This window comes from Sciurus vulgaris, assembly GCF_902686455.1.
Source record: "Sciurus vulgaris genome assembly, chromosome: 6".
In the NCBI taxonomy this organism is placed as follows: domain Eukaryota; kingdom Metazoa; phylum Chordata; class Mammalia; order Rodentia; family Sciuridae; genus Sciurus; species Sciurus vulgaris.
The window spans coordinates 10,148,281-10,172,888 of NC_136466.1; the positions used below are offsets into that span (position 1 = coordinate 10,148,281).

General features: G+C 46.5%; 1 protein-coding gene and 1 long non-coding RNA gene across 5 annotated transcripts in view; one reads left to right on the top strand and one right to left on the bottom strand.

Annotated features, from left to right (window-relative positions):
• LOC306664501 overlaps nt 1-18,344 on the top strand; it is a 49,258-nt gene extending 30,914 nt beyond the window's left edge. For both annotated transcript variants that reach the window (XR_013764729.1, XR_013764730.1), the window contains 3 exons: nt 14,331-14,422; nt 16,512-16,710; nt 17,380-18,344. This is a non-coding gene — a long non-coding RNA (uncharacterized lncRNA). The remainder of the gene's footprint in view (nt 1-14,330; nt 14,423-16,511; nt 16,711-17,379) is intronic.
• KCNIP1 (potassium voltage-gated channel interacting protein 1) overlaps nt 11,455-24,608 on the bottom strand; it is a 304,791-nt gene continuing 291,637 nt past the window's right edge. For all 3 annotated transcript variants that reach the window (XM_079145431.1, XM_079145430.1, XM_079145432.1), the window contains 5 exons: nt 23,232-23,302; nt 22,552-22,659; nt 16,660-16,764; nt 15,360-15,422; nt 11,455-12,315 (listed from right to left, as the gene is read on the bottom strand). In XM_079145431.1, the coding sequence (XP_079001557.1) occupies nt 12,268-12,315; nt 15,360-15,422; nt 16,660-16,764; nt 22,552-22,659; nt 23,232-23,302 (395 nt within the window). In that variant the 3' untranslated portion in view covers nt 11,455-12,267. The remainder of the gene's footprint in view (nt 12,316-15,359; nt 15,423-16,659; nt 16,765-22,551; nt 22,660-23,231; nt 23,303-24,608) is intronic.

Here is a 24,608-nt window from a genome sequence, read left to right on the forward strand (position 1 = left end):
GAAGATGTGCTTGCCGCTCTTCTCAGGAGTCCACGGGCCTGTGCCTCGCCTCGGAGACTCGGGTTTTCTTTAGTGTCTCTGGCATCAGGCTGTTGTGCAGGGGAATAAATGAGTGAGCCTTTGAAAGTCTCCAAGAGGTTCTGTTTCTCAGATTCAGGTTCCAAATACTCCTCCGTCTCTGCCCTGCCCCCCCGAAGCTGCCTGGTTCATGTCGCTCCCCTGTCCTGTGTCAGCTCACATTCCTGAAAGGCTGAGGGTGACAGCAGGAATGCTCTGCACTGTGGCCCAATGGGTGCCAGATGCACCTAGGGCCTGGGTGGCTGGGTGCTGGGGCAGGTGCCAGTCCTGGTGTTGGGGTGGCCGCTAGTGAAAGCAGCCTGGCCACCCCCATCTCTTCTCCCAGGGAGATTGCTAACTCTCTCAAGCACCCAAGGCAGGAAGTCCCAACAACCCCATTTTTCAGAGAAGGAAACTGAGTCTTCGAAAGATGAAGACTTGCTCAAGATCAGTACTGCTGACTAATGGCAGAGTTGGAACTGGTGCTAGACTGATCAACAGCACAGCCCCTCCCTTTCCTTCACACCATTCTATCCTGTGAACTCAGCACTCTATCACCATTTCTGCTTTATAGACCAGAGGCTCAGAGAGGTAGAGGCACTTCCCTGAGGATGCCCAGACTCTGCCCTGCCCCAGACTCTGAAGGCTCCAGGACACGCTTCCACTCTGGTTCCGCCTGGTGACCCCGTGAGGAGGGCAAGCCTCTGGAGTCAGGGACCTTTGTTATCTGGGCTCCAGTCCCCAGCTGCTGTGGCCGCCTGCTAGGTCTGGCGGTTACAGAGCCAGGAGCAGGGATGCTCTGCGAAGCCAGGCAGACTCTGAACCAGAAACAGGAGGCTTGTCAAGTCCTGGGTCACCCTCCTGGTGTTGGGCAGGCTGCTCTTTTGTAAAGTGGGGTGTGAGCCCCTCAGCTTCGCAGGGATGCTGAGGCCTTGAAGCAGGGCAGCTGGTCCCACCGTGCAGGGTGGTTCTCCCTGTGGCCTGGCGGCTGCCTGCCTACATCTCTGGGGCCTGCCAGCCTCCTCTCCTGATCTACTGTCAGCTCAGCTCCCAGGTGGCCGGTCTGGCCTGTTGGGCCACATTTCCCCCAGTCTTCTAGCTCTGCAGACCTCTTCCCCTCTCTGGAGACCTCTGCCCCCATCCTGAGTGCCAGCCCGGGGGAGATTCCAGGGCAGACAGCCCAGCTGCCTTGGTGAGAGAACCCAAAAGTAAGTAAAGGAATATTGACTGAGAAGCGTCCGCTGGCCAGGCATTTTCGTACTTAAATTCTCAGATTTGCAGCAAACCCGAGAATGTCACCCTTGGTTTACGTCTGATGCAAGCAAGGCTCAGGAAGGCCCCTGCCTGAGGGCACACAGCAGCAGGGCTCCCTGGCTGGTCCCTTTTCCTCCTGCTCTGCGTCTGAGAGCTTCTCCTGGAGTCAGAAGCCTGGACTGGCAACTTGGTCAGGGAAGGCTGCTTCTTCCCCCAGGCGTCCCAGGATTTTTCAATCAGAAGAAATGGACATTCTGGAAACAATGCCCCAAACCCAGCCTGTCCTCAAAACCACAGGAGCCCAGGTCTGCATTCTGGGCGGGGCCCTGCCTGCACTGGGCAGCCTGCTAGGTGGACAGGAAGGAATCTGTACTGGGGGTTACAGATGTTGCCTGGCTAGCTACTGATCCCGACGGGTCTCTTCACCTCTCTGAGCTCCAGTTTCTTGGCCTATAAAGGGGAATCATAGGCTCACGGACTGTGGCCTGGGAGTCACCCTGGCAGACGGGGCCTGCTCCATTCATTTGCAGGTGCAGTGCAACAGCCAAAGTCCCCTTGTTTACAAATTACTGAGATTCAAGTCAGCGGTGGCAGGGCGGCCCTGGATAACGCGGATCCTGTGTGTCACGGGCCGCACGCCCTGCTGCCCGCTGGGCGCTGGGGTTGCGACAGCGGGGAGCGCGACCTGCTTGTCCCCTGCGCTGGATTCTGGCGTCCGGTTCGGCCGCGAAAGGTGCGCGCCGATCCCGACGCCTTCGGCGGCGCGCCAGCCCCATCTAGTGGCGCGAGGGCGAGCAGCACCCGCCGCTCACACCCGGGCGGACCTGGGGCGCCGGCAGGTCCCACCTGCAGCCTCGCTTCCCTGCTCGGTCCCGGCGGCCGGGGGCCACGTGCTCGGAGGCCCTCCAGGGTCTCCGCTTGGCCCCTCCCCGTCGTCCGCCCTTGGCCCCTGGGTTTGGTGAGTCCCGCTTCGCGGCCGCCCGTGCCCATCGCGGAGAGGCGGTGAGGCGTGGCGCCTCCCGCCCAGAGCGATGCGCCCCCTGCAGCCCGTCCGGCCCGCACCTTGGCCTCCGCGGCGGCTCCTCCGGTTCCGCTGGCTCTCAACTGCGCCGTCCTGGCCCGGCCTCTCCTTCCAGCCTCTTCCTTTGCAGACTCCACTCCCCACGCGGGTTCCGCTTCATCTCCTCCCCGCCTTCCCCAGGTCCCCACTGACGGGAAGCCCCCAGGACCGCTGGACTCCTCAGGGGTGTCAGCCCTCTTGGACAGCAGCACCCGGGCGGCCACCCAGAAGACCCCTCTGCTGAGCTCGGAACGGGCTTTGGGGCTGGGCCCTGCTGGCCTGAAACCCTTCCTGCGCCTCTCAGTGTCCCTGTGGATAAAGGTGGAACTTAAATGAAACAGGGTTTTTTTTTTTGGGGGGGGGGGGGAGGTAAAGATTAGATGAAATAATTTATATGAGGCATCAGGGTAGAGGGCGGCTCATTATAAGCACCAGATAAATGTTGCCCTAGTTGTTATTACTAAGGTCCATATTTATGAATTACTAGCGGTGTGACCTTGGGCAAAGAATTTTCACCTCGTCAAGCCCTTTCTGTCTGGAAAATGGGAACATTAGCTCTCTTCCTATGCCAGAAACTTGTGGTCCTAAATGAGCGGCCCTAGGTGGCTGCAGGTGTGTCGAGATGCCGCTCGCTCCAGACTGCGGCGCATCGGATAATCCCCCTTCCTGGTGATCCGGAATCATCTAAATTTGGTACAGTCATTTTAAACTTCTCACCTGTGATTCTTTAACCAAGCATTAACTCCAGAAGGACCTAAATTAGTTTCAGGGGCATCTTAATCTGAGTTCCCCAGAGAAACAGAACTAGTCAGATCCTTATAGGATGCATATATCTATATGGCTGTGTCTGCCTATCTGTTATCTCTTTAGAGAGATATAGACTGATTTATTTTAGGAAATTAACTCATGTTATTATGAAACCTAACCAGTCCAACATTGAGACCCAGGATAGAGTTGACACAGCTGCTCTAGTTCCAAGGTCGTTTGAATGCAGAATTTTATCTTTCTCTTAAGGCCTTCAACTGATTAGACGAGGCTCATTCCCATTATGGAGGGTAATCTGCTCTACTTAAAGTCTGCTGGTCTAAATGGTAATCTCATCCAAAACAAAACAAAACAAAACAAAACAAAACAAAAAAACACTTTCACAGTGAGTGATATGTGGACTGGTGTTCGACCCAAGATTGAGTACAAGGGCCTTACGAAATTAACACATAAAATTAACTACCACAAAAAAAAAAAAAGGAAATTTTTATTTTGAAAGTCAAGGTTATCATTTTGAACTTTTATGGATCATGCTATACAAGAAATCTTTGCCTAATCTAAAGTCATAAATATCCACTCCCCACATTTACTTCTAGAGATTTCATACTTTTGGGTTTTTGCCTTTAAATCTGTGATCTATTTGAGTTGATTTTTGTATGTGTCCATGGTCCAGGACATGAGTCCAGGTCTTTTTTTTTTTTTTTTTTTAACATGAACATCTAATTGTTCTGGTGTTTCTATTTTGTCCATTTGTCTCTCTGTGTTGATACCTCCATCTGGATTATTGTGGATTTGTAACAAATCTTGATGTTAAGTAATGCTAATTCTCCATCTTGGTTCTTTTCAAAATTGTTTTGGCTATCTCAGGTTCTTTAATTTTCCTGTGAATTTTAGAATCAGATTGTCAATTCTAAAAATTAAAAGCCTGCTGGGATTTTGATTGTAATTGAGTCTGTAGATGAATGGGGGAGAACTGACATCTTAACAAGACTGAATCTTCTGACCCATGCATGCTCTAAATTTCTCCATTTATTTAAATGTTTTAAATTTCTTTGAGCAATGTTTTCTAGTGTTCACTGTGTAGATCTTTAAATCCTTTGTCAGACTTTTCTTGAGAATTTTCAACATTTTTAATGCTGTTGTGCAGGGTCTTGTTCTTCATATTTCAATTTCTGATTGTTCGTTTTAACACAGACATACAGTTGATTTTTGTGTATTGACCTTGGCCCTGTGATCTTGCTGGACTCATTAGTTACTGTAGCACTTTTTAATGCAAGATTCCATTGGATTTTTCTACATAGAAGATCATGTCATCTGAGAGTAGAGGCCCTTCCTACTCTGATGCCCCTGTTTCTTCTTCTTGCTTGAGCCGGACCCTCCAGGATCATGATCACAACAGAAGTGGCCAGAGTGGGCCTTACACAGTCCCTTGTCATGGAGGAAAGCATTCTTCCGCTTGCAAGAATGATGTTAAGCTAGGATTTTGATAGATTCCCTCCATCAAAGTATGGAAACTCTCTCACAGTCCTACTATATGGACAGTTCTTATCTTTAGAGAATTTTGGTTATTTTTTAAATGCCTTTTTCTGTATCTATTGAGGTGATTTGTTGTGTTTCATCTTTATTCTGTTAATGTGCTGAAATACATAGGCTTTATAATATTGTTAAACCAACCTTGTATTCTTGGAACAAACCTCTCTTAGTCATGGTCTTTTATCCTATTTTTAATATTGCTATGTTTGATTTGCTAATATTTTTGCATCTATGTTCAGGAGGGGTATTGATCTTCAATGATATGTTCATGATAACCTTTTCTGATCTCATTGTCAGGAATACTGCCCTCATTGGAACAATTTGGCCAGTGGTTTTTTCTGTTTCATGAGAGTTTGGGCAGGATTGGTGTCACCTGTCTTCAAAATTGGAAGGAATTCATGACTGCAGTCATGTGGACCTGGGGTTGCCATTTAATTTCTTAGGCCAAATCGTATTGCTGTTCTGAAATTCTTCATTATAATGAAGTACACATAACATTTATTAACCTTATTTTTTGAGACGGGGTCTGGCCACGTTGCTCAGGCGGCCTCTAACTCCCGAGCTCCTGCCCTGTTCCCGCCTGAGCCTCCCAAGCAGCTGGCACTGTGGTGTGCACCCCTGTGCCCCACTCTGTTGTCCTAGCCGACTTCAAGGGTGCAGTTCAGTAGTGTTGAGTACATTCACAGTGTTGTGCAACCAATTTCCAGGACTCTTTTCATCTTAAAGAACTGGAACTCCATGCCCATAACACAATGGCCCATTCCTTCCATGTGTACTGACCACATTTATGGTCAATGGATCTTTCACAAAGGTGCCAGGAACACAGGATGGTTTCTCGTCTCTTCCATAAATGGTGTTGGGAAAGCTTAATATCCTCATGCAGAATCATGAAGTTGGACCCTTATTTCACAATGTATGCAAAAATCAATTCACAGTGCATTAAAGACTTCAGTATAAAACCTAAAGCTATGGAACCAACAGGAGAAAAAGCGTCTTCCCTGGCCTGGGCAATATTTATTTTTTGGATCTAACCCAGAAGTGCCGTTAACAAAAATGAAAATAGATTACACATGGGATTGCACTAAACTGACAGGCCTTTGCACAGCACAGGAAATAATCAGCAGAGTGAAGAGATGACCTAGAGGCCTCAGGGAATCTTTGCCTATTCACAGTAGCTGACATATGGATTCCAACTCTGCGTCCATCCATAGATGATGGGTAAAGACCACATGGTGCCTGCACACACACACACAGGAGTGTTATCGAGCCTTTAGAAAGGACATTCTGTTATTTGTGAAAACGTGGATGAATATATATATATATATTTTTTGTGTGTGTGTGTGTGTGCAGTGCTGGGGATCGAACCCAGGGCCTTGTGCTTGCAAAGTTCAGCTCTACCAACTGAGCTATATCCCCAGCCCAACATGGGTGAATATGAAGAGCATTATGTAAGTGAAGTAAGCCAGACACAAATAAAAATACTGCATGACTTACTTATATGTGGAGTCTAACCTCGCAGGAGCAGAGAGCAGAGGTGGCTGTCAGGGCTGGAGGTGGGGGATGGGGAGATGTTGGTCGAAGGGTAAAAAGTTTCAGTTACACAAGATGAAAAAGTCCAGGAGAGCTATGTCTAGCGTGGTCACAATGGTTGATAATACTGTGCTGTGTGCCTGAAATTTGCCAAGAGTGTAGGTCTTACTGTTCCCACGCACACACGGTGACCATGTGAGGTGATGGGTGTGCTAGGTAGCTTGACTGCGGTAACCATTTCACAACGTCTATGTGTATCAAACCACCACATTGAACACCTTAAACGTTAAACATTTTTATTTGTCAGGCATACCTCACTAAAGATAGAAAAATAAAGTAATAAATTTAAAATATAAACAAAAGGAAAAACAAAGAAAGCCCACAGCTCCTTGTTTTCCTTCTCCCCAGCCTGCGAGAACCACTGTCCTGTTTCTGTCTCTATGAACCCAACTACACTCAGAACCCATATGTGTGGAATCACACAGGATTTATCTTTTTGTGGCTGGCTTATTTCACTGGGCATAATGTCCTTTTGTCAGTTTTTATGAGCTGTGTTTTTTCAAGGTATTTGCCCATTTCATCTAAGTTGTCGAATTTCTTTCTATAAAGTAGTTCATAAGGCATCCTTATGATTCTTTTAAGGTCTATAGGATCTGTAGTGATGACTCATCTGAACTGTATTTTGAAAGCCCCAACCTGAACACTTGACTACAACTTATTTTTACCTTCAAATCCTAGCTAACGAAGCCAGGCACGTGGAGCACTCTTAATCAATTCTAATCACCTGCACGTGTGACTATTGCTCAGTCACGGGCAGCCATCATATGGCATTACATTATGCATTAGCCTGCTGTATTCCAGTCATTTATTAGTGGGGAAAAATGGTAACTAAATTTACTGCAGAGTTTGTGACCAAGTAACCCCTGGGGCAAATCCAGTTCTTACACTGGTTTGTTTTGGCTTGTGTGGAGTCTTTTAAATATTGAACTAGTTGCCAGAATATGAAATGTGGGGGATTTTACATATGAGTCCAGGTTTTCATTGTTCTTGAAAACAGTCAGGTCTAACAATGCCGGGCCCACATTCCAACAGTATGGTGGTGGTCTCCAGAGCTGAGACAGGGTTGCTCCTTCAGGCTGTGCTTGCTCCTCACTTCTTCCATCTCCCTGGCTCCATGTACACATTGAACTTGGAAGTTCCTGGGTTAGTAATTACAAACAAAAGTCAGAAAGTTCTGCTGCAAAGTTTTGCTCTACCACTTCAAGTCATCTGATCACAACCATGTTATGTAATCTTCTGAGCCCTGTTTCCTCATTAGTAAATGAGAATAATAATAGAACCAAGCTCAGGGAAGTGAGTGCAGAATGGAGTAAATACCTGTGAACTATTTAGTGCATAGTGAGTGCTTGATAAACAATATGTGATATTATTATAGCATGGCTATAAAGTAGAGAGTAGTGGTATATTGGATATGGCACTGAACTGGGCTTTTTGGATCAACTCTGCTACTATGCAACTGTGCAGCTGTGAGTTTTGTTGCCCCATCTGTCATATGAAGAGGTAGGAGAGCATGTCAAGCTGTAAGTTACAGAAAGTTCAATTCAAACTGCCTTAAATAACAAAAAATAAATGTACCAATATTTGTTTTAAGAAACAGTAGAGGTAAATGTCGCTTCAGATGAAGCTTGATCCAGCAGTTCAAGGATGCCATCAAGAAGTCCCTTTCTTTCTCTCTGCCTTGACTTTGGTGGTATACCATGTTCATCAATAGGTTGACTTCCCTGCAGGTTTCAGAATGATCATCTCCAGATCCCAGGGCTATGTGCTTTTTTATCCATATCCCATAGAAAAGTGAGTAAATGTGTTGCATTGTGCTCCATAGAAGACAATGTTGGTGCTGTTAGAATTGGCTTAGGTTTTCAGGCTGTCCCTGAGCCAATCATGATGGCCAGGGGCATGCACTTTGCTCCTGTCGTTGGGAACATGGTCACCTCCCCAGATATCATGGTTTTCAAATCTCCATTCAGAGGTGTTAGCTGCCCCCAGGGTTTCCCCTCACCCTTGAGTTCTAAGCTCTGTTAGTCCCAGTCAGTCACTAGATTGGGATGCAGAGGTTACAAGGTCCTCCAGTGAAGTTGGGCCTTATCTTGATACTTATTTTACCTTCTCTAAGAAACCCTTATGGCCATCCTTGCACATGTCCTTGGTATTATTCTCTTTGGAGGAAGAGGAATTTGGTTTGGATTTATGGACTTTTTTCTTTCATTTTTACTAGTAGCTTTCATGGCAGCTGATTTTCAATACCTTTTGGTGTGTGTATATCATATCAAGCTAGTTTCAGGAGTGTGCAGAGAATGTCTTCATCTTCTCTAAGAAATAAAATTGGGCATGCATTTTGGAGCTTGGCAGGTTTTCAAACCTTTTTCCAGCTGTGTGGGTAAACTCCAACCCCACTCCATTTATGGGCATCAATTTTTTCATTTGAACAATAGGCACCTTGGATGTCTACCTATCTCACAGACTTGTATTAGTCTGCTTTCCATTGCTATAACAAAACACTGGAGGCTGGGTACTTTGTAGAGAAAAGAGGTTTATTTAGCTCACAATTTTTCAGGCAGAAAGCTTGGGTGGCCCCATTGGTCCAGTTTCTGGTGAGGATCTAATAGTAGATGAGGTAGGTGAGGATCTAATAGTAGTCTCACATGGTGAGATAGGAAGCTGGAGAGTGTGGAGGGACCAGGTTTGTTTTTTCATAACATTTTGTCTGGAGAACCAGCCAGGGTCCCATGAGAATTACATTAATTCCTTCTGTGGGCAGTGTCCCCAGTGACCGAGTTACCCTGCACTAAGCCCTCTTCAAGGTTCCACCACCTCCTCACATGTCCACACTAGGCCAAGCTTCCAGCCCATGAATGGCTGGGGGTCACATTCACACCACATCCAGATCGGAGCAAGACCCAAGGAAGGTTCTGTCCACAGTGAACTTCCTGGCCTGAGGCAGTGCCAGCTAATCTGTCTGCTCTTCAGAGACGCCAGGCTCACCCCTCATCCCAAGCAGCGGCCTAGCCTCCCAGGGGCTCTCTGCACTGTTGCGCAGGTATTCTTGTTGGGCCGCTTTATCTGAAGCCATTTTGTTTGTTGCTTCCTCCCTCTAGAACATAAGGATGGTGACAGCAGGACACATGCCCATCTCGCGGGTTTAGCTTACAGCTGTGGGCAGGGGGCTTGCTCCCACGGGCAGGCTCAGGGACAGACCAGAGGAGCCCTGCGGTGCCCCCTGCTGAGAGGAGGGGGGCTGGGTCGTGGGGCGAGGGCTGCTTCTTGCGGAGGATGATCACCTGGTCCTTCTGGCCTGCTCTGTCCACAGGCGGGGTGGGCAGTTGGCGAAAAGTCTCAGCAATGTGGGTCCTCTCCCTGGTCCTGGTCAGTGCCCAAGCAATGGACATGGGACCACAGCATCGTGGCACCCTGGAGTCCCCACCCACAGGCATGGCGACTGGCCATGGTGGTGGTCTGCCGGAGGATTCAGGAAAGCGGGGTCCCTTAGAAGAAAGCAGGAGAGGGGGCCAGTGCCGGTCACTGCTGCGATGCTCCTGTCTCTAACCAGCAGGGACAACTTGTCCCCGTTTGGTCAATTATCCATCTAAGATGGTCCTGAGGGTCCTTCCACTCTGATTTCTGCCCAGATGTCCCCAGCTGATGACTTTGCTTGAGCATTGGGCTTATTTGGTTCTTGACCTATGATCTGGCCAACACGGGAAGGGCACCAGCCCTGCTCTGCCCTGGAGCGGAGCTTCTCAGCCCGGGTGTGGACCAGCTCACCTGGAGAGCTGTAGCAGGCTGAGGCTCAGCCGCTCCGGAGAGTCTCCCAGTCCATCTGGGGTGCTGGCTAGGCACTCGGCAGGTCCAAACGCTTCGCTCCCCAGGGATGACGCCCTGCAGCTGGGTGGGACACGTAGGCCTTGACCTTCTGCAGGCACCCCTCACACATCTGAGAGGGGCGGAGGCACGACACTGTCAAGGGCTCAGTTTCTGCTTGTTTATTTTTTAATCTCCCTTCCTTGCTTTTTTTTTTTTTTTTAATTTTTACAGGCTGCATTTTGAGTCATTGTACACAAGTGGGGCACACCTTTCGTTTCTCTGATTGTGCACGATGTAGATTCACACCATTCGTGTAACCCTGCATAGGGTCAGGATGCCCGTCTCAGTCCACATCCTTCACACCTGCCTCCTCTCTCTCATTCCCCTCTGCACACTGTCTTATTAGCCCTTTTGTGAGCAGATAAACTCCAGGCTTCCTCAGTAGTTCCCTGCGTGTCCAGCGGGAGAGAGGACTGAGCCCCGACTCCCAGCACCATCTTGAGACTCATGCTGCTGGAACTGGCCCAGGTCTCCAGCCCACCCTGAAGTCAGTCACTGCGGCCCCGGGATGGCTCAGACCACGTGTTCCAGGCCTAGAGCTGCGTGTGGCCAATCCCCTGTCTCAGCCCTGTATGCATATTGCAACCCCCTGGGCAGCTAGCTTCTAGAGGATTCTGTTGCCCAGGCCTCATGGTCAGAGGTTCTAATCCAATTAGTCTGGGGTGGGGCACAGACATGGCATCTTTCAGGATTCCCAGCTGACTCTGATAGGTCGTCAGGACAGAGAAGCGCTGGCCTGGACTTCGCCCACAGATGGGCTCAGAGCACACAGGGAGGGGTTGTGGGTGTAGGCTCTGGGGTTGGGTCTAGGTGGTGTCGGCCAGGGACCAGCCACCTGTCCAGCAGCCCTAGGGGACCACATGGCTGTACCCAGGAAGCCAAAACAGAGGAACGGGGCTGAAGCCCCCACCGTTTCCAGCTGTGGAAAGCAGCAACCAGTGGCCACCAGATTGGAGTGTTTCATGCACACAGAAGACGAAGTGGCCTGCTCCTGGAGATCCAGGCCACGCGAGACATCCCCTTTCCCTGTGGCAGTTTCCTCATCTATTACATGGGTTCAAAGAACCCCCAGGCCTGTCAGAACGGACTTCAGGTGAATGAGATTTGTGGGAAGTGCCCCCAGTTTCTTGGGGTGAAGGAGAGTCCCCTTGGAGTGTGGGAAGAGTAATTTCCCTGCCTTTTCGTCAGCTGTGCTACCTGAGGCAAGACCCCTTACCTGACATCTGTGTCTGGCACAAGGAAAGGCTAATAAATAACTGTATGCTGGGTAAATGGATGCACCTTCCCGGGTCACAGCTTACCTCTCCTGTCCAATGGAGTCATGGAAGAAATGATTGAGAGTGTAAGAAATAGTTCTGTTTATTGATTAGAACATGGTATAAAATTACAGCAATCTGCAGGCATTCTGGGCTTTTCTGGGCGGGACATGCAGTGCTGGGCGTGAGCAGGGGTGGAGAGGAGGTGTACACCACTGGGCAGCGGCCCCCTCCTGGGCCATGAGGGGACTTGCGTGACTAGCACAGATGCTTGCGTGGGAGAATTGTTGGTCCTTGCCTCTGGAGCTGAATGCCGTGGGTAGTTGGGTCATGAGATGACGCCATGCTTCGTGATTCCATCTTGTTCTATGTGAGTTAGGGGCTGCCTCTCCCCTCTAGACGTGGTCGATTCTTATTGTTCAGTACAACACCCACTCTTCCCACAAAGGAAGAGGAACAGGCACATTGGTTTGGGAGGTCACCAGAGGATGGTGAGCATTTCTCTCAGGTCCTCTGGCTTCCAGACTCATGGAGGTCTGCTTGACCTGGAGGCAGCGGGCTGGGGCGCGTAAGCAGAAGACTGTGCACTACTGTTTAAGCTCAGGCAGAGGGACCTTCCGTGGGGCAGCAGTGTGAGGAGACGGGCATGCTTCCAAAACAAACGCAAATTTCATCTTGTCTCTCTCAAGAGGAGGGAGGAGGAAGAGCTGGCGGTCAGACCGAGCCACTGATGCTGGGCTTCATAGAAAGTCTTCGGCAGGGATTCTTCCAAAGTGTAAAAGGTGTTTCTGTCCAAGAGTTGGTGTGTAAAATCAGAACAAGGGCAGATCAGGGTGCTAAGGTGGCTGTTTAGTACAATGTCTCTGAGAGCCGATGGCTGAGTGTCCCCTGCTACATGACATTTTGGAATAGCTGGAGAGACCTCACGATGTTGTCATCCTGGGGAGGGAGGAAGGGAAGAGAGGTGGTTAGAAGTCTCTGAGGCTCCTCTCTGAGAAGCTGGCTAACTCTGGCGAGCAGCTCTCAAGCTGGGTTTCCTGTGCAGAAGGAACCCTGGGAGGACAGGAGAGGGACTGAGGAAGGTTCTAGAATGTGATTAATCAAGGCGAAAGCGCCTACGCTAGCCTAAGGAGGAGTTCAGGAAAAAAACATTATCCAATTAGACAGCGTTTTGTTTGTTTTTCTTTTTCCTCTAAGAACCAACTGCATTGCATCAAATGCTTATTCTATATCTATGGAGTTGATCACATTTTTTTCTTTTTTATTCTATTGACTGATTCTTGAATGTTAAACCAGCCCTGCAAGTTTCTATATGAGAGTTATAATAGCCTCATAAATCAGGTTGCAAAAAGTCCCCTTTTTCTCTCTTCCCTAAGTTTGTACAAGATTAGCATCATTTGGGGCTGCTGTTGTGGCTCAGTGTAGAGCTTGCCAGCACGTGTGAGGCATCGGGTTCCGTCCTCAGCACCACATAAAAAAATAAATAAAATAAAGGTATCATGTCCATCTACAACTAAACATTTTTTAAAAAATAAAATTGAAAAAAAGATAAGCATCATTTCTTCCTTATGTGTTTTGGCTGAATGCCAATAATGCTATCTGAGTCTGCCATTTTACCTGGGGGAAAGTTTTAAATTATGATTCAATGTCTTTTTAAAAAAATTTTTTTTAGTTGTCAATGCACCTTAATTAATTAGTTAATTTATATATGGTGCTGAGAATCAATCCCAGTGCCTCACACATGCTAGGCAAGCGCTTTACCGCTGAGCCACAACCCCAGCCCTCCATATCTTTAATAGGTATAGAACTTTTTAGATTTTTTTTTTCTTTTTGATTAAGCTGAGTTTTGTAAGGAGTTGATATGTCTCATTTAAATTGACAAACTTACGGAATGATGAACTATTATCTCTGTAATGTCTATGAAGCCTGTAGTGATGTTTTTGTTTTCATTCCTGATATTGAAATTTGAGTTTTCTCTCTTTTTAATCAGTCCTTTTTTTTCAAGGAGAGAACTCCTGGCTTTATAGGTTTTGTTACTAAATATCTCTATTTTACATTTTTCTATCATATATTCTATAAGGTATAAGTATTGAATGCAGAAAGTCCTCAAATGTTTGCTAAATCTATGCATCAGAGAAAATATTCTGAATGAAAATGTGCTGAAAACATGACATATCCAAGTCTGTGGCATCTAAAGCATTACTCAACCAAAGCAATATCCAGAAGGAAATTTACCCCTAATATAAGTATTAGAAAAGAATGATGGCAAACCAAGGATCTAAACTTCCATCTCAAAAAGCTGGGGAAAAACCCTAGAAAATTGAAAATAAGAAAGGAGAAGGAATAAATTAGATCACAAATTAAGGAAATAGAAAGCAGTCCTACAATAGAGGAAAATCAACAAAGAACAGAGAAGTCTTTGTAAGTTGCTGTGTTGTAGCTAATCCTATGGGACTTGGAGTCAGGCAGCCTGGGTTCAAATCCTGCAACTGTCACTCACTAGCTGTGTGACCTCCGACAAGTGGCTTATCTCCCAGGGCCTCAGTTTCTTCATGTAAACAATTGGGGAGAGAAATTACTACCTACTGTGTGGGTGGCACAGAAGAAGTGAGTTCCTTAATGGACAGTCAGGGCAACTGTTGCTGAGGAAAGAAAAGGACTTAAAATCTCTCTTACCTGGTAGGCCAAGTCCAGGAAGCACGCTTCAGTGGGGCGTGGCATTTACATTAGGACGAATGGAGTTTAAATCCCATCTCTAGCACTTACTATGGTTTTAGCACATTTCTTAATCTTGGAAGGCCTCCGTGTTCTCTTCTCGAAAATGTATATGACCAATATTGCTTTTCCGTCAGTTCATCACGGTTAAATGTTAAGATATTTCTGACCCTGCTGGTAAGTAGCTGCTGGCCTGGGCCTCCTCTCTGACCCTAGGTTCTTTCCTTCTGGCTTCCCAGTAACTTTTCCAGGACCCCTGAACTACCTAAAGATCCATCAGCTAATGGGTTAATGCTAAACTTTGCCGGGATACTCAAGCGTGCTGATCAAGGTATGTTACAAGGGGTCAAAGTTCAGCCTGTTCTAGTTGTTAAGTGTTTTGAATGTCATCCTGCATACAGAACATTCATATGGGCTATTGTGAAGTTCATGTAATGCACCTGGAATGTGGCAGGTGCTCAGTGTGTGCCAATAACCCCTCTGCTTCCTCGCAGCTCAGCTCTTGGGTGGAGCTCATAGTCAACTGGGTACCTTCCTGAAATACAGTGGAGGTGTAAGTGTATTTCTCTAAAGAAGATGAATAAATTATTTCCAGTTCAGTCTCTGGAGGAGGCTCTGGGGTCAGTCTATTCATTAGACTTGGTCAAAGTTTGGTCCAAGGCCCAGCAGCACCTGGGTCAGCTGGGAGAGTGTGCCCTCTCCGGCCTGCCCCAGATCTGTGGAGGTAGAGTCTGCACTTTAGCAAGATGGTCAAGGAGATTGGTGTGCACACTGCAGTTCTGGGCACACTGGTCCAGGATATTTGTATGACAGTTTCTAGACCCCACCCCAGATCCGGAGTCTCTGGGATCAAGGCCTGGACACACACATGCTCACAGCCACTGCCAGCAGTTTTAATGCACACTGAGGTTTGAGAATGACAGTGGAGTTTTTCCCTTGTAGTCTGGGGAGCAGGCCATGACGTCAGAGGTAGGTTGAGAAATGATAGTGGTGTCCCCTTGGGAAGTCTGATTTTGCAGAGGCCCCCTCTGGGTTTCCACACCCCCAACCCTGTGCTTGGGCTGTCTGCTCAGTCTTGCTCTTAGCCAAACCTGCCACAGACCAGGCTGGGGAGTGCAGGTCACTGGATTTCTGAGTTGCTGTTGGTTTGTGGCCGTTGTTGGCTCTCAGTGGAGGTATGTGCAGGCTACTTATTCCCTTCTGCAGGTCCCCCAGCCCAGTTTCCTTTCCCAGATTTAGGGATATTGTAGCCTGAGGTCTCTCCTTACCTCCTGACAGGATTCAAGAAACTCGTCTAAAGTCACAATGCCATCTTTATTTTTGTCCATTTTCTGAAAGACATGACAGGGAACACATTAAAGAACCTGATAATCTGCATTCCAAAGCTCACTTTTTTGTCAGCCAACTTTGTTAACCCTGAGGATTAAGGTTTCTCACTAGCCAGCCAACTCCATTTGGGCCCTGGTTATAGCACTTTGACTCTGGCAAATTTCTTAAAATCAAAAGACTGGTTCCAGATATTGACCACTTCATTGCTGGATTTTTCTGCTGACATCCTAATATGTAGTATTAGTCTGTTTCCTGTTGCTATAACAAAATACCTGAGGTTGGTACTTCAGAAGGAAAGGGGCTTATTTAGCTCACAGTTCTGGAGGTTCAAGAGCAAGGCACTTCTTCGAGTTGGCTCTAGTGAGGGCATTGTGGAGGAGGGCATTGCAATGGTGGGAGTCAGTGTGGAAGAGATTACATGGTGAGAGAGGAAGCCAGACTGTGGTGAGGCAGTCTTGCTGTTTTTATAGCAACTGGCTTTATGCGAACTACAGCTTTCATCCTCTGGGGCAACATCCAGTGGTCTGTGACCTTCCCTAGGCCCGCCTCTTACAGGTTCCCCCACCTCTAACCTCCACCCTGAGGACCAAGCCTCTGATGTGAGCCCTTGGCGGCAATTCAGACCACCTCCAACCATGGTGCAGGTCCTCCCTGCACTTGCCACTAGCCTGTCCACCTGGCAGGAGACACCGGATACAGGAGGTTCCAGGTCCCTCTCTCTGCTGCTGTGGGAGCCTCTGCTTTCCCATCTGCAAGGTGGACTAGCATGAGCTCTGATGTTCTTGGTTACTCCACTGCAAGATGAATTTTTTACTAAAAAGGCTACTACAACAGCGCCACTCTCCTACTCAAGGGTCAGCAGTAGCCACCTGACCTTTACCAGAGCAAGGCACTTCCATTTAAAGATGGCACAGTCTGGCCTTACCCTAGTTCTAATTTCCCCCCACCCCTCAGACCAAGTGCTCGGCACCCACACACATGATCAGAGAGCTCTCTGCTCACTCAGACGCTCCGAGGGTTTTACGGAGCCTCTCGACTGTTCTGTTCCACTTTGAGTTACTCATAATAATCGGCCCTGTTCTCTTCTGCAGCCTACGCTTTGCAGGAGCATGGACTCCTCGGGGCCAGCACATCCGAGAGTTCCTTCCTGTTCCTGGCAGGGCCACACACAGGGCTAGACACAGGCCACGCGCTTGGATACTGCGGTGACCTTAGTGGGCTCGGGGCGCGGGCACTCACTTGGAAGAAGACGTCCACATGCTGCCTCGGCGTGTCCTCTTTGAGCACAGGGTAGGTGTACTTCCCCATCATGTCGTAGATGGCTTTGACAATGTCCATCATCTCCTGGAGAGGGGACACAGAAGCACAGAGTGTGGGGACCCTGAGGTCAGGCTCTTCTGAAGTGACAGGGTTTGGGGTTCCTAGTTCCCCTTGCCAATGACAGTGGTTGACTAACAGGATACTTTTCACTAGATAAGAGGTAGTCAAAAGCTAATGGAGGGCTGTCACCCGGCAGCCCCCTCCTAGAGAGGACAGGACACTCTCCCTGACTGCAGAAGCTTGTGGGTGTTGTCCTCAGTTGTGGGGTGACATGTGGGAGTCCCTGTGCACCGGCTGGGGAAGATGAAATATTCTGAATTTTAAAGACGCTCATGTTCTGGTTTAGAGATTTTAATATCCTCACAGGTTCTGTTGCTGTTTTAAATTAAGAAAAAAGGAACCAACAGTCAGGATTATTGATAGGGCCCTTGAGTTTTTCCTAAAAATCTATTATTAATGATTTTAGATTTACAGAAAAGTTTTAAAAATAATACAGAGAGTTCATGTATAGCTTTTACCCAGCTTCCCTTAACATAATGACTTGCACAATCAGGAAAATGTTCAAAACTAGAAAATTAACATGCTATAGTGCTATGACCTAAACCATGGAACTTATTCAAATGACCTTGGTTCCCCCAGGTCCTCTTTCTCTTTGGGGATCCCACATCGTGTCTGGTTGTGTGACCCAAGTCTCCTCAGGAGTGGACACTTCAAAGCACTGGTCAATATGTCTGCAGAATGTCCTCTGGTTTGGAACCTGGTTTTCTTATGGTCAGGCTGAGGCCATGCCTTTTGGGCAAAAGCATCCCAGAATCTATGCTGAACTTCGTGGGGCCTCATCACTGGTGATGTTGACTTTGCTCGCGTGATTAAAGTGGTGGCTCTCAAGTTTTGCCACTGGTTTTAGTGTCTGTCAGTGGATTTTGCCCACAAAAATTATTGTGGTGTTTGCCTCATCTGATTCTGTATTTCCTTTACTCCTTCTGTGTTAATTAATTAAATGGAATTCTCTACAATTTATGTACACATTGAGTTTTTTATTTGTATCAGTGTGGACTGATGGATATTTACTATATTTTGTTGGTGATTACCCAACATCATCACTTTTTATTTTGCTGCTTAAAGTGCTTTTGCTCGGCTGTTGGAATTCCTTGAGTGACTCCTATAGCCTTTCAACATGACCCTTCTGGGATCCAGGATTGTCTAGTATTTTCTCTGTCTCAGTCTTAGGACCAACCACTTCTCCAAGGACACTGGTTCCTTTCATTGGAGAATGGTGTTTAGACACCACAGTCTGTGTGCCAGAGGTGCTCATTGCTACTGGGTACCATTGCCCCAAGGCCCCTCAAGAGGCAGAATTAGGGAATAAATGTTTGTATCCATGAATTATTTTAAAATATGTATGTTATAAGCCCTTCATACCTACATGGCCATTGGGTCCTTCCTTGTTTGAGTATGTTTTATTAAAGAGAGGACATAAAGAACAATTTCATTATTCTCAGGATTTGCATTGCCTGTAACTTTGATGAGAATTTCTCCAAAACCTGATAGGGGAGGAGCAGCTGTCCTTTCCAGGAAGCTATTTATTCACACTTTCTTTTTCTTTTAAGGGCCACTTTATTAACCCTGCCATCCAGAGTCATATGATGAGCATTAATGGGCATAATATTGCCTAGTTCTCAAATTAGAAAAAGGGAGCAGAGTTGGTGAGATCGTTCAGTGATGTGATGTGAAGATGGTGGAACCAAGGCTGAAGCCCAGATGGCTTGAATCCAGCCAGAGGGTGTTTCCTTTATGTACTTTTCAAAGTAGTATTTGAATACTTTAGAGGATTATGTATTTAAGCATGTATATAGGCACCTAATTATTCATAAAATTGAGAGAATATCATGCATCCTACTTTCTAAAATGGGTTTAAAATGTAATGCAGCATACAAAATTTCCTATCAACTTTGCAGCTTGAGAGATAAATAGCATTTCATTGCTGTTGTAATAGACTTAACTTTCTTGGTGAGATTTTTAACATAGGCATTGACGATTTTTACTTCATTTCCCAGGAACTTTGTTCAACTATTTTACTCATTGTGTTTATCTATTTCTAAATGGATTGTGAGAACTCTTTATATACTTTGGAAATTTGTTAATTTATTTAGAAGATATTTTAAAGAATCTACTATATGCTCAATACTGCATCAAAGAAGTGTAATGGTAAGCAAGATAAGTATCCTTGCTTTTGTTATGATGATGAGCAAGAAATGTCAGCCCTTTCCATGATTATAGGTTGCAAATATTTTAGCTGGTTTGTCATTTGCTTTTCAACTTCGTTTATGGTATTTTTTGGTGTACCGAATTAAAAATTTGCAGAATGAAACTATTAATAGTTTTATTACTTCTAAATTTGATTTTACTTGTTTTTCATTCTAAGGTCAGATGTTTGTGTATGACTTCTAGTCCTTTGAGAGTTAAAAATCAACTGTATGTATCTATGATAGTTTGGATGTATAAGTGGGAATGTCTGTTGTTAAAATAGCTAGCAGTTTTAATCATTTAATTAATTAGTCATCATTTTATTCTCTAATCAAGTGCTCCCTTTATAATAAACCCAGCTCTCGTTCGTACCTGGGTGTTCTGTTCTCCCCACTGACCTGCCTCCTCTCCTGCCGCGGTTTTAACACTTCAGCATTATGGTAGGTGTAATTATCTGGTAGGGTCAGTGCTACCACTTGTTGAAAATTATCTTTGCTACTTTCATCTGATTATTCTTCCAATGTGACTTTATAACAATTGTACAAATTTTCCTCCCCAAAGAGCACTTTCATTTTGATTAGAAATAAAATAAATTTAGTTAATTAGAGAATGATTGCTATCTTTACAATATTGTTTTCTTTATAACACACTCACCTTCAGAAAAGGAGTGTCTCTCTACTTACTCAGGTCTTCCTTTTTGTATTTGCCAAAAAAACCTTTCATTATCTAAATTATGGATATTGAAAAATACCCATGTGCTTTAAATTTTACCATTGTATTTAGAATATATGTGTTACAGTTTTCTAAACAGTTGTAACTGACCAACCAAGTTCTTTTGGTTCTTTTTAAAATTATAACTTCCAGTTCTATTATTTAAGTTGATTTTCTTGTCTTTTTTTCCAGGTAAAACATAGTATCATTAACAAAGGATATTGCAACCTCCCATATTTATGTCTCATTTCCTTTCCTGTCTTACTCCACCTGAAGAACTTTCAGAGAATGTTCAGTAATAGTGTGGGTGAACTGTGTGCATCCTGGTCTCTTTCTTACTATAGGAATCTCTGTAGTCTCACCATAAGATATGAAACTGGGTATCAGACTATGGTATTTATGCTGAATAAGTATTTTACTTCTAGTGTATTAGAAGTTCTTAAAAATTATCAGGAATGGATGGTTAATTTTATTGAATGTGATTTTAGCATTGAATCATTTAAACTTCTGATACATAGATATGTGAATTAGTTAATAGGCCTTCTCTGCTATTGAATTATTCCTGCAATAAACCCTATTCTAGTCATGTGCATTTCTTTAGAGTACGAGCATTCATTTCATAGCATTTCATTTATAATTTGTGATCTATACTTTGAGTGAGATTGGACTCTTGTTTTCTTCTGTGCTTCGATGGGACTTTCTTTTTCATTCAACACACTTTTTGAGTACTTTCTATGTGATAGGCACTTCTACCTTACAATGCGCTTTTTAAAAATAAATCAAACTTATTGGAGTATAATTTTATTACAACAAATTCATCCACATAAAGTATACTCTTAGATGCGTTTTGACAAATGTATGTACCTGTGTCACTGCCACACACCGAAGGTATGGAATATTTTCATGTCCCTTTGCAGTATCTATAAACCTCTGACACCAGGCAACCACTGGTGAAATTTATGTCACTGTAGATTCACTTGCATTTTCTAGAATTTCATATAAATGGAATCATACTGTATAATTGAAATGTCTTCATTCACTGCATGTGATTTTCATGAGATTCAGGCACACCGATGCTGGCAACAGTAATTTGTTTCCTCTCATTGCTGGGTAGCAACCCATTGGATGGATATACCACAATGTGTTTATCCTTGTGTAGTTAGCAGACATTATTTGAGTTGTTTGCTGTTTTGGGGCTACTATGAATAAAACTGCTATGAACATCTCTGTAGATGTGCGTATGAAATTACATATTTTATTTATTTTGAGTCAATTCCTGGAGGTGGGATTTCTGGATCATATGTTAATTGCAGGTTGAACTTTATTAAAGGTGCTGAGACATTTTCTAGAGTCTTCGTGTCATCTTATATTCCACCAACCTGGATGAGTTTCTGTTGCTCCACATCCTTCCAGCACTTGGTATTATCAGCCTTTTGCATTGTGGCCATTCTAGTGGGTGTATAATTGTATTTTGTTACAGTTATAATTTGCATTTTTCGAAGGCCAGAGATATAGAGCAATTTTTCATGGGCTTATTGGCTCTTCACTTATCTTCCTTTCTGAAGTATCTGTTTAGCTCTTTTACCTATTTTTAATTGAGTTATCTTCTTACTAAATCATAAACATTTCTTTTATATTTTGGACATCAATATTTTCTAGGTATCTAATTTACAAGCATTTCCTCCAAATCTTTGGCTTGCATTTCCATTGCCCCCTTACTTTTTTAGTGCCAAGGACCCAGCCCTGTGCTTCGAGCATGCTAGGTAAACCCTCTACACCTGAGCTACACCTCAGCCCTGCAACCCCACACTCCTAAAGGAGTCTTCCAAGGAACACACGGAGCTGTCTTGCCTCAGAGCCTCTCTAGTGGCTGTTCCTTTTGCCAGTAACACTTTTCCTGGCTTTTGCATGTCTGGCACCAGTGTGGCGACACCTTGTTAGAAGTCTTTGCTGATCATCCTTGCCAAAACAGCTACCTACCTATCCATCTACATTTGCCTGTTTACCGTCCCTCCTTGAGACTCCTTGAGAGCAAACCTGGTCTGATGGTTCACCTTTCTCTCCAGCACCTAAAACACCTCGTAAGCCCTCAAACAGGTGTTGAGCCAGCTTGGGACAGAACGAATAAGGAAGGAAGTTGAGGAAAACTCTGAGCTTCAGTATTCTCTCTGTAGGAGGGGAACCTGGCAGGGCTGAGGTGGAGGTCAGAGAGGCTGTCCATCCTTGGGCACACAGGAGCTCAGCCCAGCGAATGGGTGTCTAGGATGCTCAATTCAAGTGACAACACAGTGGGGTTTGACTGGGAGCATCTCACCAGCTGAGGCTTTAAGTGTCAATCAATAATTCCAAGATTGATTGAGATGATTTCTTTAAAGACAGCTACACTTCCTTCTTCTTTCCTCTGGCTTTATTTAGGCAGAACAGGCTGTGCTGCTGTGATCCCAGGTAGTCTCCTCTTCTTTAGAACCTCATTTTTCTTCTAAGGACTGCCTGTCATTCTACCATTTCCACTTTGGACTTTAACTTGTGGCTGCGCACTTGCTAAAATGCAGTCCCCTAGGGAGAGAGCCCTTCACTCAAAACAAATTGCGTACAGGGTGTGGGCAGTGTGCACCCAATCTGTGTGGCCCAGGACATGGGAAGCTGCTTATCCTTTCCCCAGCACCTGGGAACAGGGCAGGGCCCAGCAGTGGGGGAGGTCAAAAGTGCCCTTCTTCATTCTCTGGGACAGCTCTGTGGGCCCAAAGTAGAGCCACTGCCTCATTCAGACAATCTTATCCTCAAGTCTGGGCTCCTTCTGTGTCACCCAGCACCTGCACTGTCCCTGCCTCAGCCCCGGCTCAGCTCACTTACCTCTTTGTTTATGTATCCATCTTTATTGATGTCATACAAATTAAATGTCCACCTTAGTTTCTCATGGACAGTTCCTCTCAGTAAAATGGACAGAGCAGTTACAAAGTCCTGGAGCAGAAAAGCAGGAGAGATGTTAGCCACCAAGCTGCCGGTGGGAAGCCAGCTCTTTGGGTCAGACTCTGGGGGTCTTTAACAGAATGATGTCTCTCCCGTCTTGTGCGCCCAGAGGTTATGGCCCAGCTGGCTGAGGATCTCCTGCCAGTCACTGCCCTCCTCTACCACTTACTACTCTTTGACCTCGGAAAAGCTGCTCAGTCTGTCTTCCTTACTTTCCTCACCAGAAAATGATACTAAGTAACACAACCGTGCTCCAAAGCGTGGTGGTGAGTATTCAAGGAGAGAATCAATGCAAACGCTAAGTCCAGAAGCTGCCCCCGGTCAGCAGTGAGCAAGTGAGCTCTTACAGTTTTAGGGTTCAGCCCCTGAGTCCCCTAGGACCTGGAGGGTGGGGAATGTTGCTCCTCTCTTTCTTTCGGAAATGTTCATTAAATGGATGGTTTTCGTTGTCTTGATGGAGAGCTTTCCATGGTCTGACCCATTTTCCCAGGACCCTGTCACTTAGAGGGAGAGGCAGTAGGAAGCAGGGGACTCCCAGAGGGCACTCAAGAGACCAGCCTTACCTCGAACTTCACGGAGCCTGTCTGGGTGGTGTCGAAGGCGTTGAAGAGGTAATGGGCGTAGGTACTGGCATCTGCAAGCAGAGGGCGCAGGTGAGGGCGGGGCGGCTCCGCGGGGGAGGGGACTGAAACAGCCAGGGTTTCGGCCAGAGGAGGAGAGGGCGATGCTGGGCCACAGGAGAACGATGAGACTGAGGCCCACTGGCTCGACCCCCGGGGTTCAGGTGGTTAGTTAGTTCTAGTAAGCGGTGAGACAGGCTCATACCCCTCCTCTGGCCACCTCGAGGTGGCTCTCCTGCCTCCCTGGGCATGTAGCCTCTGGTGGATGGATGGCATGAAGGACCCCAGCAGCCAGGTGGTGCTACAGAATGAGCCCTTGCTCAGGAGCAGAGACCTGGGCTTGGATGGCAGTTCTGTTACAACCTAGCTGTGCGCCTAGAGGCATCTAATGCCACCTCTCTGAGCTTCCCTTTCCTCTCTGGACAGTGATGTAGCAAGACTTACGTCTTGAACTCTTTTGAAGTAGCATATTAAACTGGAGCCATACCTATCCCCTAGAGAGACCTAATAAAGAGAGCTCACGGAACTCAAGAGGCTGATTCTGAGGCTGCATGGGACAAAGCTGCTTTCCCTCAGCTTGGGATGGCACTTGCTGGACACCGGGGAGGCACCTGTCTGCTGCTGAGGAGGCCCATGATAAGCAGGGCTTAAAACGTGATTGGATCTCTGTATTGTCTAGATCCAGGGACAGCGTTCAGCAGGAGATGGCTCCCGGGGACAGGATGCAAGATGGCATGTGACACAGAGGTCTGCGGAGGGGCTGCTAATGTGGTCCTAGTCCCTGGGGCCAGAGCTGTTTGGAGGGGTCAGGCTGGTGGTAGAGCAGGTGCCGTGGGTCTAGTACGCTGGCTAAGCCGCTTCATAAGCAGGCCTTCACGCTCTCTGTACCTTCGTGGATTTGTTTATTTTTATAGTCTAGTCGTTGCTGAAGATCTTTTCCAAGCCCCTGGCTCGTCTCAGCTGTTCAAGGAAAGGAGGGGAAAGGGTCTGGCCCAGTGTTGGAGAAGGTGTGGCAAAGCTGGGTCCCAGGTACTTACGGGATCCACCAGCCTGCCACGCCCTAGCGGGTGGTCCTGAGAAACTTGCCCAGGGCCTCCGACCTCACTTGTTCCTTCTGGGGCCGGTAGGAGGCCTTCTGACAGAGCATACCAATCCGACGCCCCTGCTGGAGCAGTCCATCTTCAAGCTCTTTTCCCATAAGGCTTTAGAGTCCCATGGTTCCACTGCGGGAACCTGAGGGGGAGGCGGGGAGCGAGGAGGCTGGACTTGGCCGAAGGGACGGCTGCTGACTAGATGGCTGGGAGGATCCTTTCAAGGGCA